Source organism: Vulpes lagopus, chromosome 16, assembly GCF_018345385.1.
Source record: "Vulpes lagopus strain Blue_001 chromosome 16, ASM1834538v1, whole genome shotgun sequence".
In the NCBI taxonomy this organism is placed as follows: domain Eukaryota; kingdom Metazoa; phylum Chordata; class Mammalia; order Carnivora; family Canidae; genus Vulpes; species Vulpes lagopus.
The window spans coordinates 10,513,076-10,531,628 of record NC_054839.1 but is presented as its reverse complement, the minus strand read 5'-3'; the positions used below and the strand labels follow the sequence as shown (position 1 = coordinate 10,531,628).

The following is an 18,553-nucleotide window of genomic DNA, read 5'->3' as shown; positions in this document are numbered from 1 at the left end:
GGAACTTCTGAAAATTGTTTGAAAAAAAAAATCAACACATAAATGGGTGTATCTATGGAATGAATAGCAAAAAAATGTAAAAATGTAAGTGGCCTATGAATCTAGACAAAAAATGCTCAATGTTCACAGACTAATCAGGGAGATCTAAATTTAATGTGATATCTTCACACCATCAGGTGTAAAAGTCTGATAGTATCAGCTGTGGACAAGGATGCTAAATGCTGAGAATTCTTACAAGTTGCCGCTAGGGGTAAAAAGTGGCACTAGAAACTGGGGAGCCATGATGCAATGTCTCAGAAAGTCTAAGGCTATTTCTCTATTCCAACAAGTGCTCTCTGAACTACATAGGCTCAAATACTTCTCACACATGTGCACAAAAAGACATGGACAGGCAGTGGCCTCGAATTTGTGCAAGAGTGAAACAATAAAAACCAGCCTCAGTGGACATCCATCAATAGGAGAATGAATAAATGGATGAACAAATTGTGGTATATTTTTATAGGAGGATGATACACCTTGTGGAAATGAAGTAGTTAAAAAATACGAGGTAGACTGCATGGGTCGAGTCCCCAGTCAGTAACCAGCTGTGTGACCTTCAATTACTTAAGTTCTCTGGGTCTCCATCTCATGTGTCCCACAGAGGTCACAGCAGCATCTACATCTGTGGCATTGCTATGAACATGAAATCATTTAATACCTCGAACACACAGTGTGGCTGACACATAGGGAGAGGTCCATAAATGGGAGCTGTTATTATTTCTAATAATGGATACATAGGTAATCTTCCCATCTGTGTCTCTACGTTACTTCCTAATATTTTTAATGCAAGGAAGTGACTGAATATTATCCTGTGAAATGGTTCTGATTTACAAACTATTCACTTGTAAACATATGGAAACAAGGTGGTGTTTTTTTCAAAGAAATTATCCTATGGAGAGTGATTTGAACTTCAGGTCAGACCATAATGGTCTGTGGGCCCTTAAAAGATTTCCCAAGTCCTGCAAAACTTAAAAGTTTAATAGGAAACCTACCCCTGAATAATAACTCCTGAAGTCAAGTCCCACTACTCACATGGCCAAAAAGTTATGTCCCTCCTCCACCTGTTTCATGAAGCTCACAGGGTTGTTGAGGAGTGGCTCTTGTAGGCAGAGACTAAGCAAGATATTCAGAAGCCATTAAGAAGGGAAAATAACTTTGGGTTCCTCCTGTAGGAATACTTTGCTTAAGTGGACTGGCTGCTTCCTTTCCATTCCCATGATCAGCTGCCTCTGGCCTATCTCCCATTTTGGGAAACCAAAAGTCTCCCAGCTTCCAACCCATCTTTGGATATTTTCTTGGTGAGTCTCTAGAGCTCTTGAATGAGAGGTCACAAAACTCAGCTGCAAACAGACACATTTGTACACTGTGCAAGAAACAGAATAAGGCCAGTCTTCAAGGAGAAAAACAGATAGATGCACAGACCAAACAAGATGAGAAATTATGTGTCTTCCCAGAGAGAGAGAGAGAGAGAGAGAGAGAGAGAGAGAGACAAAGACAAAGAAAGCAGAGCTGCCTGGCAGATCTGACTAGATGCAAAGGCTCCCTGTGAGCATAAGATCCATTCCTTGCAACCAATTCTTGAGTAGGACATAAATTCTCACTTATTCCTCACAGCAGAGGAAGGAGGCACTACTCCTATTTTGCAGAAATATGCCCACGATCATACTAATAAATAGCAGAACTGAAATATGTCTGTCTCCAGAGCCTACTCTCAAAGAGACTACAACAGGGTGATTTATTCTCCCTCAGGAACAATGCTGTACTGGGTGTTACTTCATGGAGTGAAGGAAAGGTGTCTGTAGCTGGGGAGACAAGGGTGAGAGGGAAGGGGATCAGAAGCCACGTGCTGGAGGCAGTTGTAGCACAAAAATAAAAGGAAACTGGGTCTTGGGCTTGGCTAATCCCTATTCTCAGGCTTTTTCTTGTCACTTCCACCCATCTTGTTCCCATAATAAGGACCAATGGCAGGAAGGGGCGGGACCTCAGAATGAAGAGCATATTAGCAGTGCACAGGGAAGTAAAGAAAGAAGCAAAAAGACACTCTAGACAGGGCCGAGGCAGAGAGGGGGTGTTTCAGGGGTATAGGAGATTCATTTATTTGTCCTTAGCTTAGGAATGAATTTATAAGGAATTGCATAGATTTCCTGTGGCTAAGTTCCTTAGTAAACGTGATATGAATTTCATTAATAACTGGCTAAACATGAAAAACACCCTAGCAAAATTAAGTTAATGAAGTTTACACTAAGTTAATCAACTAAACATTTTAACAAATGTTACCATAGGGCTCACCACTCATAACCTAGCTAGTCTTGCTCTGAACTAGTGGTTTTGCAATTAAATTTAAGATCATATGCCTTTTCATTTATTATGAAACGAGAAAAGACCACCCTAAGGGTGCCAAATTGAATCATTTCCCTGCATGTCTATATAGGACTCTTGTTATGGTTATAATTATAGCTTTGATTACACTTAAAAATTCGTGTCTCAGAACACAGAGTGGAATTTGTAGAGTTTCTAGTTGCAGACCAAAGGTGCCTAGTTTTTCTTCTACAAATGGCTCTATAGCGTCTAATATTCCGCAGAAGAGTAAGAAGACCTCTAAGTTTCCTAACTCATTTGATAGCTCCATAATCAATATATGCAAAGAGGAAGCGGAGATACTATAATGATTGTAGCATTGGAAATGAGGTAAAATGTGTGTGTGTGTGTGTGTGTGTGTGTGTGTGTGCTCAGCAATGTAGGGAAATGATTAAAAAAACATCCTGTTGCTCAGATCCTATCACTGCTCAGTGGAATATTTATTTCTGCAATGTAAAAAAAACTATATATACACACATACATATATACATGCATATATATTTTTACACTGCAGGAATACATAGTACATTTACATATACACATATATTTATCTTTTAGATACACGCATACATACATACAGAGAGAGAAAAATACATCAAATACCCAGAATCACAGAAACATCAGTCCCACCACATATTTAGTTTATCAGTAAGAGGGAGATTAAGCCACATCAGTCAATCTTATTTTATTAAATTACTTAATTTCTTATTTTATTAAATTACTTAATTTACTTATTTTATTAAATTACTTAATTTACTTATGGTGGCAGAAAATACATGTAGATGTTTGTACCAATAAATTAGAGTAGGATACAGAAAACAGAATAGATAGTAAAAATATAAGAAGTAATACCAATGAAGAAAGTAAGCAAATCCAAAGCAATGTCACCTGAAACAAGGACAGAGATGATTTTTAAATGCCCTTCACTTACAAAGGCATTCAAGCCAATCTCCATTTATTTTGAGTTGGTGGTTTTAAAATTTTGAAATTTTGAAAACATAAAATTTATGGAAAGACTATTTTGAAACAATTGAAATTTATGCATGACTTACTATTATACTATCTTTGTGAACTAATGTTATATTGTAATATATTTCATGGATTACGTATTTTATCAAAGCAGTAGGATATATGGGTTTTTGGGTAAAATATTCTGTTTTAAACCTGGCGTCAAATTTTAAAACGAAGTTCCACTCTCAGGACAAAATCAACAGTTCCTTTAATACCCAAATGGGGACTCTGGGTGACCAGTTTGCCAACTCTCAAATATTTATTGATACTTAATTTTTCTGATTTATTTCAATGATGGCAAAATTATTAAGTCAATTTAATTACAGCTATTCATATGTTTCATTCCAATAAATTCCACCTTTTTTTGTTAAGATAGGAATTGGCTCTGGTTCTTTTCAACTGTTATTCCTGACTGAATCTTCTCTTCTAAATTTTGATCTATTTATTTCATATGCTGGAAAGATAAAAAAAAATTTCAGAAAGCTGAGGGAAATAACAGAAGTCAGGCTAGGATCTGTCAAGGCTCTGCCACCATATTGGAAAAAAGACACGCTAGCAAAAGCATCCAATGTTATCCAGCTATGATGGGTATTTTCTACAAACTCCCTATGTACTGCTTGTTTTAGACTTAGAAATAAATTCTTGTATAGAAATAATGTTATTGTCATCATCCACTCAATTTCTGGTTGCTAGAAACAAGACCAAGAGGACAGATGGAGCTGCTTCTAAATGAGAAGCCCAATGAATACTTGCACAAGCCAAGAAGGTTCCACGTCCTTCTTTCTCCTTTTCTATTGTTTGGTAAACACCAACTGAGCCTCTTCCATGTGTCAGGAATACTTCTGGCAGTGATCATGACCATTGTCGCTCCTATTGCCATGGAGTTTCCTCTAAACAGACTTTAAATAATGAATTATACTATTTTAATTTATTTTATTAAAGTTATTATAAACACAAAAGATCCCTGGGTGGCTCAGTGATTTAGCACCTGCCTTCGGCCCAGGGCGTGATCCTGGAATCTTGGGATCGAGTCCTGCATCAGGCTCCCTGCATGGAGCCTGCTTCTCCCTCTGCCTGTGTCTTTGCTTCTCTCTCTCTCTGTGTCTCTCATGAATAAATAAATAAAATCTTTAAAAAGAATAAAAAATAAACACAAAAGAATGGGAAATATACAACCAGGGTAGCTGATAATCTTCTTTGAGGATGAGGAAGGCTTCCTTACGGAAGTGACTTTTGAGCTGAATTCTGAGTGGGAGAGGAAGTGTTCTAGAAAGAAGAAACATGAAAAAATGACAGTGCCTCGTGGAAGCAGAAATGCTGGTTTATAAGAGATATACAATGTAAATGCAGGAGTAATGGATCTTAGAAAACCTGGTTCTTACTGTTAACCTCCAGGTTACCTCTGGGAGAGGATGAGGGAGGATAAATTGGGAGGAATTAAAGTAAATACTTATTTTTAAATGTTATTTCTATAGTTTAATACATGTTTTAGGAGAATGTGATGTCACATTTTGCTCATTTAAAAAAAAAGAAGTGATACATTCTACTGTTTGTTCTTGAGGGTGAGAGATCATTATAGTTCTAGACAGAAGTGAGAAGATGATTCATATAAAATCTCCTTGTTACCTAGTTTTAGATGGCATTAGTCATTAGTAAAAGCCAATGAGCATTCCATACTATTTTATTTTAAATATTTTTTCTTTACTTAATTCTTTTTCTTTCTCTTTTAATTAATTGATGAATGGTTAATCAATTTTTCATTAAGACATGGAAATGTACTCTCTCTCTCTCTTCATAGTTCATGCCCACTGCAAACAGATTGATCCCTTGGCCATTCCACTTTGCATTTGTACTCCTTCAAATGGGCTCTTCTGGAAAGGTTGATTTAGGACCAAACATGGAAAGCTGAGTTAAATGGAACTACCTTCATGCTGAAATGTCAGACTTTATTTTCCTTCATTTCAAACCATATGTATCATCATCCATGAAATTTATCAAGCATGCTGCCATTGTCACAAAAGTGTCTAATATGCAGGTCTCTTGGATGCCACATTGCATACTTCTAGCCTAACATCTACCCACCTCTCCACTGAACTTTATTTTCCTATATCCCTGTACGGTTCTGTCTCCTCATTGCACTCCCCTGGCCATTTATCTCTTGTCATCTCAAATCTGTGATAAAGAGGCTAACTTGCTTTCTAATTCCAGACTGCAACCCTGAGGCATCTATTCACAAGCATGTAATACATTTATTAAAGATTTTTTCTATTTATTCATTTGAGAGAAAAAGAGTGAGAGCATGAGCAGAGGGGAAGGTCAGAGGAAGAGGGAGAAGCAAATTCCCCACTGAGCAGGGGGCTCCACTCGAGGCTTCATCCCAGGACCCTGAGATCATGACCTGAGCAAAAGGCAGACGTTTAACTGACTGAGCCACCCAGGTGCCTTTTAAATGAATACATTTAAAGCAATGTATTCAGGGCCCCAGTAAGACTGATTTGATACTCATAGCTGGCCTGATTTTTTCTATTACAAACTTATTTTCTTGATACATATTTTTCCACTGGATAAAGCACAGGACTAGGAACCAGAAGACCCAGGTATAGGTTCTAGTTTCTCCATTTGGTTGAGATGCAACTTTAGGAGCTCACCCAGACCTTCTGGATCTCCAACTCCACATCTATGAAGGCTGAGGGGGAGCATGCCTGTCTCTCTCCATCACTGGGCTATACCGAGTGAGGGCCTTCCCTGACCTCTCAGAGAAGTAAGGACTCCAAAATTTATATTCCCATAACATCCTGCATTACTTCTTTAAAATCCTCATTAATTTTGTAATTGATAGTTCGATGCTGGTTTTTCTCCACCCACCCTGAAGGACCCTTCAGTAAGCTCCATAAGGGCAGAAGGGCTTTGTTTGTCTTGTTCTGGGTTCTCTTAGTATCAGCAAATATCAGATGACGGATTACTGAGTAACTTAAATAAAAGTGCTTTTTAGGCAAGAAGCTACAATTGCTGTCATTCTTTCTACTGTCAGTAGCAACGGTGATACTATGGGTAATTTTAAGAGTTAATTATTAGCACTGTCACTATCCAATATAAAACAGAAAGAGAGCCACAAAATAACATTAGATATCATTAATATTCTTGTAAACTCTTCTTCTTTTCCTTTCCATTCTTTTAACTTATAGAAACAAGTAACTATATGATTAAGTGGCCATGTGAATGTACCCCCACCCCAGTAATGATTCAGAGTAAAAAAATCCATGAGCCCTCATCTAGAGAACAACCCTAAAGAAAGAAGGAAGGCATGTTCTTATCCTGAAACAGATGACAAAGCCTTCCCAAATTATGGGAAGAGATATAAAGAACAATAAAATCAGCCCTTCATGAGAAGAGGATTTGTAACTGAAAATCAAAGAGTGTGAAGAAAATAAAATTATCTGAGAGGGTCAGTTCTCAGTCCCCATGATGGCATGGCTTGACTTTTCACCCTTAAAGAATACGGAAATGGACAGAGTGAAAATGCAGTGGGGCAAGAGGGATGCTGCTTCTAGAAAAGTGACATGGCTTTGAATAAGTATTACTGATATTTAGGGGCAGGCACAGGGCACAAAGCAAGAGAAGGTGTCAGTGTAGTCCACCAAAGAAAAAAAAGAGTTTATTGGGCTTTAAGTAGAGCTGAGGGAAGAATATAAGTCCAAAAAAGTTCACTGGCCCAAAACCCGATGGGACAATCCCTGATCACTTCCCAGGACCAATGTGCAATCCCATGGCTTTGTATTTGCTGCAGGTGTGCTTGGTAAGGAAGCATCTTTATTATGTCATATTGTTCAGACAGCTTGCAGATGCAGAACAGACTACCTATTAAAGATGTGCCCTCCCAGGTACTTGGTAAGGTACTTAATTAAGTGAATTATGATTGTGACTGCCCCCCCCTTAAATAATTCAGGCCTTTGTGGAAGACTACTTTTATGACATTTAATATGACAACAAAATTCTTCACTGATTTAACAGTTGGCATGCCATTTTTACTTGTGTGCCTTCATGCACTTGAAATTGACCAGATCTTTGCTGCATGTCTAAAAAAAGTAAAAGGTAGGTCCTGGGAATACAGGATGGAGTACAATACTGTCCCTGACTCCTGGAGTCCTGGACCATAAATTTGGACAGACCTAGAGTTTGGAGAGCTGTGGATTTCCTTGTATAAAATAAATTTTTAAAAATTTTAAATTAAAAATGATATTGTACTGCACCTGGAGGCAGGCTGGGGCGCGTCCCTGGGGCTTGTTGACATCCACAGCTACCAGCTGCCATCCGCCGGCAGCGTCTTCATGAAACATCTTCAAGACAAAGAGGGAGATGAGTCAGAGACACTTAATAAGGAACATCGAGAACTCCTACTTTATGTCTCCAGCTTTTACAGTCTTCATGTTATCAAAAATTTGTCTTTTTATGGATTTATATTTAGAACATGATTCATTCCAATTATGTTCATTTGAAGACCGAAAACTTAAGTGAATAATAATCATAACAAGAATAATGGCAATTGCTAGCCTGCATTTATTGAGCACTTGCTATGCATCAGGTCCTTTCTGCTTTACATGTGCTTTGCATATAATTGCCCAAATATTCTTCTCAACAAGACTTTAAAGGAGGTATTTTATCCTTATTATGTTGGTAATTGATTATTACATATCAGACCTGGAAAAAAATGAAAATTAGAATTCTAAAGCATTATTTCTGGTGTGTTTTTAACCAGGAGTGGTAAATTTTTATCATTATTTAGTGGACATTCCTCACTGAGCCAACAGAAAAGTATTCTCAGGATAAATTATATAAGAAGTGTGCATGTGGCACAAGGAAAAAGAGTGGTGTTATTCTAATGGTAGGAGATTGACATATCACGTAGTAGACTCTGTGAAGTTATTTTAATTGGGCCAACTTAATCTGCTCAGCAAAATTTTTTTAAGATTTTATTTATTTATGAGAGAGAGAGAGAGAGAATGAGAGAGGCAGAGACATAGGTAGAGGGAGAAGCAGGCTCCTGGGATTCAATCTCAGGACTCCGGGATCACGCCCTGAGCCAAAGACAGTGCTAAAACTACTGAGCCACCGAGGCATCCCATAAATTTTATGTACATATTTATAAAGGCAAAAGTAGCTTTTTTTGTCTTAAAATATATAAGTGATGAAATTCAAAATGATATAGGATACTAAAATCTGATATTCATTGAATTGGATAACTAGATTGTTGGGTGCCTGGATTATTATTTTACTACATACTCTACCCACCTCAAAAATTAGTCATCCATCAATATTACACTAGTATATTTTCATTCCAATTCCTTAGGGGTTTGTGTGTGTGTGTGGGGGGGCGAGTTGGTAGTGAGATAAGGTGAAATTAAGGATTTTTAAAAATTTTTCTAAGACACTAACTGTAAGCTATCTTTATTCCTGTCCAAGGCCATAATTTCATACACATAAGTAAACATTTTCTTTGCCATACTTTTTAATGTCCTCACATTAGTCTGTGTTCAAAAGGGTAATTATTGATGGAAAATATGGGATGATGCAAAAATCCCATACCTAGAATTCCTGGGAGGAGAGGTAGTAGATCATTTGCAGAAAGAGAACTTGCCTTCAATAAAATAAGTGAGGTGATGAGGAACAAGTGCCAAAATTCACAGACCATAATATGTATTTTTTTATTTAGAAAACATTTTTTTAGTAGTTAAATTGAGAGTTCTCAACAATTCCTACCTACAAAAATCCATTCAAAAATGGCATATCAGATGTTTATGTGTCCTAGAATCAATACCTTTCAAAGATTGCACTAAGGGCTCCTTGCCAAGTATGCTACTTATTTCATACTTTCAAACATATACAGAGAGCACCTATTATATGACATTCTACAAAATACTCTTACACATCTGCTCAACTTAATTATCCCATGAAGCATTATCCTGATTTATTTTTACATTATTCTGTGCTCACCCCAACTGTAGCTCCCATCTGTCCATATACCATGTAAATATTTTTAAATGACAAAATAGAGGTGCACATTTACCCATAGATTCTTTGATCAAAGATGCCAATTACAAATTGTTTTACTCAGGTGCCCACATGCAGGATTCTAATTCCCTTTAGAATGAATTTTGACAGGTATTCTTAGTGGTAGAATCAAGCACATCCCCATGAATAGGCTCATTCTGAGAATCCATACACTGGTTGAAATGCAAACCTTTTCAAGTGTCTTTTAAAGTTCCTGTCAAAATTCTGTGTGTCTCCTTAAGGAGAAACGACAAAAGCAACCCTGTCAGTCACTAGCTACAAATCTTCTGGACATGCATCCTATACTTTCTCATCATAGTACAGAGGATCCCTGGGGCATATATTTGCTTTGATCAGTAGCAGACTAATTTTCTCTGTCAAATTATTTTTTTCCAGTTGACCAAAATCAAATGAATCAATTTAATTGTTAGTAAAAGTGTTCTCTCAAGGTCATTCCTTTGTATAAAATGAAGTGAAGGAAATGCAGAAATGTTCAATGTCCAGTTTCTCTATAGTCCTCTGAATTACAAGACAGCATTTAGATTGGTTAATGTCATGGTTTATGTGAGGTAGACAACAGGATAGTCAAAGCCAGGACTATACTCAGGGCTCAAATCCTGAGCTGCCAGTTGTCCCTCCACATTCCTTGATAGGACCCTACTGGACCATAATCAGTACATAAAGTTAAATCTGCATTGATTGCCAGAGCCTGCCCTGAGTCTCATATCAGCATACCTAACATAAATGTAGACTCTGTGGCCCTAAAGTTTAACAATCCTTTCAGTTCTTCTCCAGGCAAAGTGGAATCCCCACCGTGAGTCAGTGTGGATGGGAAGACCACATGCCTGGTGACAAATGTCTGTGGGGAAGTATCTAAGGAGTGAGAATAAAGGTCTGCGCTAGAAAGATGTTGAGTCCAGGACGTCTTCTACTAGCACATCTGTGCATCCCAACATCTAGCTCTGGGGCAATCCCCCTACATACACACTTGTGGCATGGGCAGTCCTATGGTTGAGTGATGCAGGTGCCATTGTTATCACAGATGCATGAGTATCTTGGCCTTTAACCCGATATATAACTGAGCAGGTGGCAACAGTGACCCACGGCTAATAATTATGCAGGCAAGAAAGCCACTCTCGCCACCAGAGCTCAGGCAAACTGATGATGACTGCTCTGAAATTTTCCACTTCACTTTCTCTTTGTTTTCCTGTTACATGTCATATTATGAACTCCACAAGTACTTTGGCATTAATTTTTTTCTGTAATTTGTTTCTATGCTGTGAGTCAAAGGCAGGTTGCTTTGTTATTATTATTATTATTTTTAAAAAACCCACCCAGTTCTCATCACTGGTTCTCTTTTGCCTCTGAACAGTCTTTATCAGAGACAATTCCTTTTAAACTGCCTAAGATATCAGAAAGCCTTTTAATTATCTGGTTAATATGTATAATCTTCTCTCTAAACACACAGCCCTCTTGGAAAGTCCATAGACCTCAAGACACCAATAAGTTCCACCAAGCCTGGGACCCTCCTAGCTCGTGGTAAAGATAACTTAATACAGAACAATTGCAAATGTGCCACCTGCTGAAGAATGGCCAGAAATGACTCCATTTCTGAAAAACCATGTGCTTTGCAATACAACCCCATCACTGTTTTATTTCCTTAATGCTTTATCTGTTTTATTACAAGTAGAAACTAATGTTTTAGTGTTTTAAGCTATTCAACTAGAGGCCCCTAGGCCCAGAGTTCTCTCAGATTTTACAAATGTAACAAAATCACAGGAGACGATGCCCCCGTCCTTTCCCCAGACACAAAAGCCTCTTGGCCACTTGTCTGGTGGCTGGCAACCGGCTGGGCGGGGCCTGTTGCCAGGCAGCCCAAGTGCTGTTCTGTGGCAGGAGCTTCAGTTGCCTAGCAACTGGATCATCAGCCACAGCATTTTTCTTAATGAAGGTTTTTCATGATTCTCTGTGTGATTACCTCTGCTGAATACCTAGACGCATTACCTCTGAATTACCAACTTATTCCTCCTGATTAAGTATAATTTTGCATCAAAACCATTTTGCACAACTTTGTTGAAAGTCCCCTTCACATTTCACTTTCTATTAGAACTGCTGGCTGATTTGGTGGAGCTTCCAAACACTACTTTTACAGCTGTGGCTTTATAAATAAGAGTTACTTAATAAGCATGATGTGGTTTTAAAGACATTTTAGGTTATCTCTCAGGAACATTGAATGTAAATTCTGTGCTGAGTTCATAGATCTATGCTCCATTTAGTTCTCAAAGTCTAAAGCAGAAAACACACCTTCCAGAGGTTGTCACCTGACTTAAAAGACATGCCAGAATGGATCTGGAATTTTATTATTTCTCATAGTTCACTAGATGAGATGACAGGAGAAATAAAAACTAGATGTGTTTTTTTTAACACATCATCTGTGACATAACTTACATAACTTAAAAAAAACTCTCATAAAAGGTTGAATAGGTGCTTGCCAAAATTGAATAATATTAATGATATTTCATCTATCATGAGCTGGCTAGACAATTCAAACCTTCACAACACCATAAAGATGCTGCATAGGGCTTTTTCAAATATTAGCATGTTTAATAGCATTTTAGCATTTAGTTAACAAAAGTTCAATTTGAAGATTTTCAGGGTAAAATTTTTGCCTTGGATCTTTCACAAATATCTTTGTCAACAGACTACTATTTATGAAGTTACATTAAAATATTTACAAAGTTATATTACATTTCACTTAAAAATGAATATTAAAATAATAGTCACAAGCATTAAAATTATTTCATTCTTGATTTCAGGAATTTTTTTCTCTCTCAGTCATAAAGATTAAAACTAGACTAAGATATATAAACCTACCTTTCCTCTTTCTAAACACAAAAACAGAACCTCCCCCCAAAAACAAACTCAAAACAAAACCAAAATTAAAAACAAAGACATAGGATCTGGACTGCCCTCCTATGTAACAACTGCCCTGATACTTATAATTAAATTCTAGGGAAATCTCAATTACATGGAAGCATTAGGGCCACCCTTCTGAATGTGTAGTGATTCCTCAAAAATCACAGGTATGCATTATGGAGTCTTCTTCATAATTTACTATATCGTGATGAGTTCGTGCTGAATGAAATATACTTTCTCTTTTTTTAAAGATTTATTTTTATTTATTTATGATAGACAGAGAGAGAGAGAGAGAGAGAGGCAGAGACACAGGCAGAAGGAGAAGCAGGCCCCATGCCAGGAGCCCAACACAGGACTCGATCCCGGGACTCCAGGATCGCGCCCTGGGCCAAAGGCAGGCGCGAAACCGCTGAGCCACCCAGGGATCCCCCTGAAATATACTTTCTATTCCAAAAATAATTCTAATCCTATACATAAAGGCCATTATATTGTTTTTCAGTTACATGAATAAGTATTTATAAAAATGGAAAATTCTACAGTTTCCATTTTTATCTGCAAGCCTTTTAAAGACTTAAAAAGGCCAAATCAAATCAAAAGTACATAGCAAATGTGGTGACAATCTTGGTTTTTATCAAATCTACCCTATCACCCAGAAAGCCTAACTTGATTGTTCTGGCTTCAGGCCCTTGCACCAGCATTTCTCAATACCTCCCTCTGTGGGTATAACTGTAGAAGGCCTTTCTCAGAGGGCATTCCCAAGTTCTATCAAGGCCTTTTGAGGGTTAGGCCTGATATGACTGTGTTCTGATGGGAAAGGACATCATCCTCCCATACGGTACCTGCGTCGTGGCCGTTGACGTAGTATTGCTTCTCGATCCCCACATTTGTTGAAACTGCACCCTGATTTCTGCAAATGTTTCAATGATGACAGCAATAAATACATTCTGAAAGAAAATCACAAACCACGTTTACTCAAGACTGGGGATGAGGAAGCTGTGCGCAATAGAAAGGAAACAAGAGATCTGCAGAGACTGCCAGAAAACAGATTTTATTAGGAGGAGCTTCTGCAGTACCTTAACGAGCCAGGCCAGGAAGAAGATAAGAGTGATGAAGTAGAAGTAGGAGCGCCAGCGGGGAAAGCTGTCAATAGCTCTGTACATGAGGAACACCCAGCCTTCCTGGGACGCGGCCTCATAGACCGTGAAGATGCTGGTGCCTGTAGGGACACAGGAGAGCAGACTGAGTTACAGGAGACTCTGCAAATGGGGCAACACTTCTCAGAAAAACAATCACTATTCATCCATGCTCATTTTCTCAATGACAAAAACTCTTTTAAAGGGACAAAAATCATATGCAAAATTTAGTGTTCTCATTCTTAGGATTTTTGATAAAGTTGTTTCTGACTTAAAAAAAAAAAAGTTGTTTCTGACTTCAAGCCAGGGCAATTTCATGAGCAATAAAAGAACTTTATGTTCTATCTTTAGCTGTTAAATGCATCTAAGAGCTTGGAAAAGGAAACGAACATTCAAACCAAGCTATAATAAAAAATAATGCATACAGTCTAAGCTTGCCACTGGGGCTTAACACTTTGAGTGTGCTGAAAGCCCTTGATATAGTTTTAGCCAGAATGAAATAAATTTGAGAACTGGGTTTTGTCTGAAGTGACTTTCCCATAGGGACACTAAAGTTCCTTAGGCTCCAAAAATTAATATGACGGAGCCTGTCTTCAGATTCTATGGTGTTTACTGAACACTGAAACATAAGACAGTAAATCATTCAAATAGCACTTTGTATTGTCTGGGAGAACTGTCTCATTGAAAATGCTACTACTGATGACAGAAAGAAAGAAAAGCAAAATATATGCAGACAGATTTTTTATACAGTTCAGAGAACCTAAAATGCCAGTCAGGAGAAAGACAGTTGTTCAATTCCCATGACATTATGAGGGATAGGTTATTATTTCCCCATTTTATAGATGGGAAAATTTAAGCATATATAAGTAATTTATCTAAAAATATACAGATAATAACAGGGGAAGTAGAATTAACCCAGCCATTCTGGAAAGAGGCCTTGCATATTTAACTATGATGATATCATGTCTCCTAGACATCATTTCTGTGGTTTGTTTTTCCCATCTGTAAAATGGGTAAATAATATCTCACAGGGCTGTAAAGATTAAATAATTTCATTTCTGTAAAGCATTGACACAGAGTACTGAAAAAATTTTAAGTACTATTATTGTAAAAAATGAAAATAATTGCTTAATATTATTTTGTGAGGGAAAACATAAATAAAAAGTATAGTGCTGAATTAAAGTTGTTTGCAAGAGAAATATGATATATATTGTTATTCACAAAACTATAAACATTCACACTATAATAGATTACATTGTTATTAAGGGGTTATTACAGGATATAAAACTAATATCCACCTATCTATGTTCTAATCACACAGAAATTAATATTGTGAAAATGTCCATGCGACCCAGGACAATTTACACGTTTAATGCAATCCCTATCAAAATATCATGGACTTTCTTCAGAGAGTTGGAACAAATTATCTTAAGATTTGTGTGGAATCAGAAGAGACCTCGAATAGCCAGGAGAATATTAAAAAATAAAACCATAGCTGGGGGCATCACAATGCCAGATTTCAGGTTGTACTACAAAGCTGTGGTCATCAAGACAGTGTGGTACTGGCACAAAAACAGACACATAGATCAATGGAACAGAATAGAGAACCCAGAAGTGGACCTTCAACTTTATGGACAACTAATATTTGGCAAAGCGGGAAAGACTATCCACTGGAAAAAAGACAGTCTCTTCAATAAATGGTGCTGGGAAAATTGGACATCCACATGCAGAAGAATGAAACTAGACCATTCTCTTACACCATACACAAAGATAAACTCAAAATGGATGAAAGATCTAAATGTGAGACAAGATTCCATCAAAATCCTTGAGGAGAACACAGGCAACACCCTTTTTGAACTTGGCCACAGTAACTTCTTGTAAGATACATTCATGAAGGCAAGAGAAACAAAAGAAAAAATGAATTATTGGGACTTTATCAAGATAAGAAGCTTCTGCACAGCAAAAGAAACAGTCAACAAAACTAAAAGACAACCTACAGAATGGGAGAAGATACCTGCAAATGACGTATCAGATAAAGGGCTAGTATCCAAGATCTATAAATAACTTCTTAAACTCAACAGCAAAGAAACAAACAATCCAATCATGAAATGGGCAAAAGACCGATGAACAGAAATTTCATGTGGCCAACAAGCACATGAGAAAATGCTCCACATCACTTGCCATCAGGGAAATACAAATCAAAACCACAATGAGATCCCACCTCACACCAGTGAGAATGGGGAAAATTAACAAGACAGGAAACAACAAATGTTGGAGAGGATGTGGAGAAAGGGGAACCCTCCTGCACTGTTGGTGGGAATGTGAACTGGTGCAGCCACTCTGGAAAACTGTGTGGAGGTTCCTCAAAGAGTTAAAAATAGACCTGCCCTACGACCCAGCAATTGCACTGATGGGGATTTACCCCAAAGATACAGATGCAGTGAAAGACCAAGACACCTGCACCCCGATGTTTCTAGCAGCAATGTCCACAATAGCCGAACTGTGGAAGGAGCCTCGGTGTCCATCGAAAGATGAATGGATAAAGAAGCTGTGGTATATGTACACAATGGAATAGTACTCAGCCATTAGAAACGACAAATACCCACTATTTGCTTAGACATGGAGGGACCTGGAGGGTATTACATGCTGAATGAAATAAGTCATCGGAAAAGGACAAACATTATATTATCTCATTCATTTGGGGAATATAAAAATTAGTGAAAGGGAATAAAGGGAAAGGAGAGAAAATGATTGAGAAATATCAGTGAGGGTGACAAAACATGAGAGACACCTAAATGGGAAATGAACAAGGGGTAGTGGAAGGGGAAGTGGGCGGGGGGTTGGGATGACTGGGTGATGGGCACTGAGGGGGGCATTTGGCAGGATTGGCATTGGGTGTTATGCTATATGTTGGCAAATCGAACTCCAATAAAAAAATTTAAAAAATAAAACTAGAATATGTATACAATCAGATGTCCAAACTAAGAAGAGGGTTACTTAAGTTGGCTGATGGCCAGCTGCCTGAGTCTGTGCATGCAGGAAGAATAATTGGAACATCAATGAACCAAAGTGTGCAGAACAGTAGAAAAGCCTAGCAGTAAATGGGGACAAATGGGACATAGAGCAGCCTTGAAAGAAAAGCTGAGAAAGAAGGAAAGCATATTCTCATTTAGTGAATGCTAAGTACTGTATATTAATTGTAACTTCATACAATCATATTTTGTACTTTGGAAAGATGTTGCCATAACAACTAGTATTTGTAAATCATATTTGGTTTCAAGGCTCTTTTACATATTTAATGCTAAGGAAACCTCTAATTAGGCAGGTAGATGGGTACGTGTGTATAAGAGCACATATATTATCCAGCACATCCTGTTACAAAAGAGCAAAGTGAAGGTCACTAGTTAATGAATTTGTCTGGGATGGAAAGTGTTAGAACCAGAAACTGAACCCACACCATCAGGTTCCAAGTCTTAAACTCCTTTTTCCTTTACCATCTTCCTCTTATTTTCTCTTGTTTGAGACTAGGACTTTCAAAAGAGCATATTTTCTCCTACTATCCTTAGTTGAAATGAAGTCCATTTTTTTCCTTGAAGGACTAGGGTGGCTAAGGATATAGCATACTGAGAAACTCATACAAGGAGATGACTTTGAAGGGAAAGATTCAGGAAGAAGAGCACGCACAAAAAATAAAATGCCAAGAGAAAACAGAAATGACTCTTTTCATTAATGATTCATATGTACTAAAAATGTCCAATGTTTTGCTTTTGTAGACTGCATACGAAAGACAATTTTCACACAAAAGAAGTAACTTATGTTCCTTATTTTCTTCTAGTTATTTGGACTAAATCAGAAATGTGGCTACAGAAATCCATGATGAATAACTATTAAAGCTTAATCATTTCACCAATTGAGCATTTATAGGTAAAATATGAGCACTGTCAATGTAAGGTTAAATTTGAGAGGAACATCGAATTATCCTTCCAATATTTGTTCTGGTCCTTCTTTATTAAATCTACAGGGAAGATGCCATTGGGAGTAAGTAAAAAAAAAAAATAGTACGTTCTGATCTTAAAGAGTTTCCTTCATTTTTCCTATTGTGACACACACAGAAAAGGAAAGAAGTAGAAACCCACCATGTGGCTCAAAGAGCAGGGTCTGTTGATACAAAGAGATGAGACATTTGTGAAAATGTAACCAAATAACTCCCGGAGCAATGCTGACTCCTGAAGGAAGTGCTTCCAGAACTCTCTGTCAGCTATCCTGGATCAAAGGCTGTGAGGCAGCTACCAAGAGTTGCAGGAGCAAAGGCAACTGGATGAGACTTTCCTCATCACTTTTCGGCTCCTGACTTTGCAAAGTGTGTGAAAAGAAAATATCTCTTAAAAAGATTTCCCAATTATTCGCCAACATTTAAACTGACAAAAATCAAGCTTATGATCATCTTATTTTCTTTGGAAGTGGACAAGGCTGATGAAGGAAACTAGAGCGGGTTGCATGACTTTGCACAAACTGCTGTCTTGTTTGGCGCCTGCCCTGGTGCTTCTCTCTGGTTCACATAGCTGAATCCTGGGCAGCGAGGCAGCCCTGATCACCTCCGTTGCCCTCAAGCAACACTAGGTTCTCAAACCTCCCGGGGAGCCCGGCACCCATCTGTGTCACCTCACTTACCCTGTGTCCTGGTGTGTCATTTATCTCCCTTGCTAGCACTAATTAGCTAACTTGGTAAGCACTCAAAGTTAAAACTATCTTTCATGTCTGTACCTGAGAGCACTCAAGAATTGTTGATAAACTAAATAATTGTCATAGTACTAAGACATATGAAGGCTTTTCTCAAATACCTGCCTTTTTTTTTTTAAGCAATTCTTCTTCATTGTGAATATTGTACCAATTATTCGGAAGCCATGGTAATAATTTTATAATTGACTTTATGTTTTGCTGACTTTCAAAATTCATTTAAAACACAGACACGTATATACATTTCAAAGTGCACACTAAATACAGACTGGAAAGTCTTCCTTTATTGTTTGATCCACTGTGGGAAGCTC

The 18,553-nt window shown here is 37.8% G+C and overlaps 1 protein-coding gene across 6 annotated transcripts in view; it reads right to left on the bottom strand.

The window, feature by feature from the left end:
* Positions 1-18,553, bottom strand: part of NALCN (sodium leak channel, non-selective) — a 314,412-nt gene that overhangs the window by 183,630 nt on the left and 112,229 nt on the right. For all 6 annotated transcript variants that reach the window (XM_041731319.1, XM_041731318.1, XM_041731317.1 and 3 more), the window contains 3 exons: positions 13,446-13,588; positions 13,212-13,316; positions 7,659-7,745 (listed from right to left, as the gene is read on the bottom strand). In XM_041731319.1, coding sequence (XP_041587253.1) covers positions 7,659-7,745; positions 13,212-13,316; positions 13,446-13,588 — 335 coding nt within the window. The remainder of the gene's footprint in view (positions 1-7,658; positions 7,746-13,211; positions 13,317-13,445; positions 13,589-18,553) is intronic.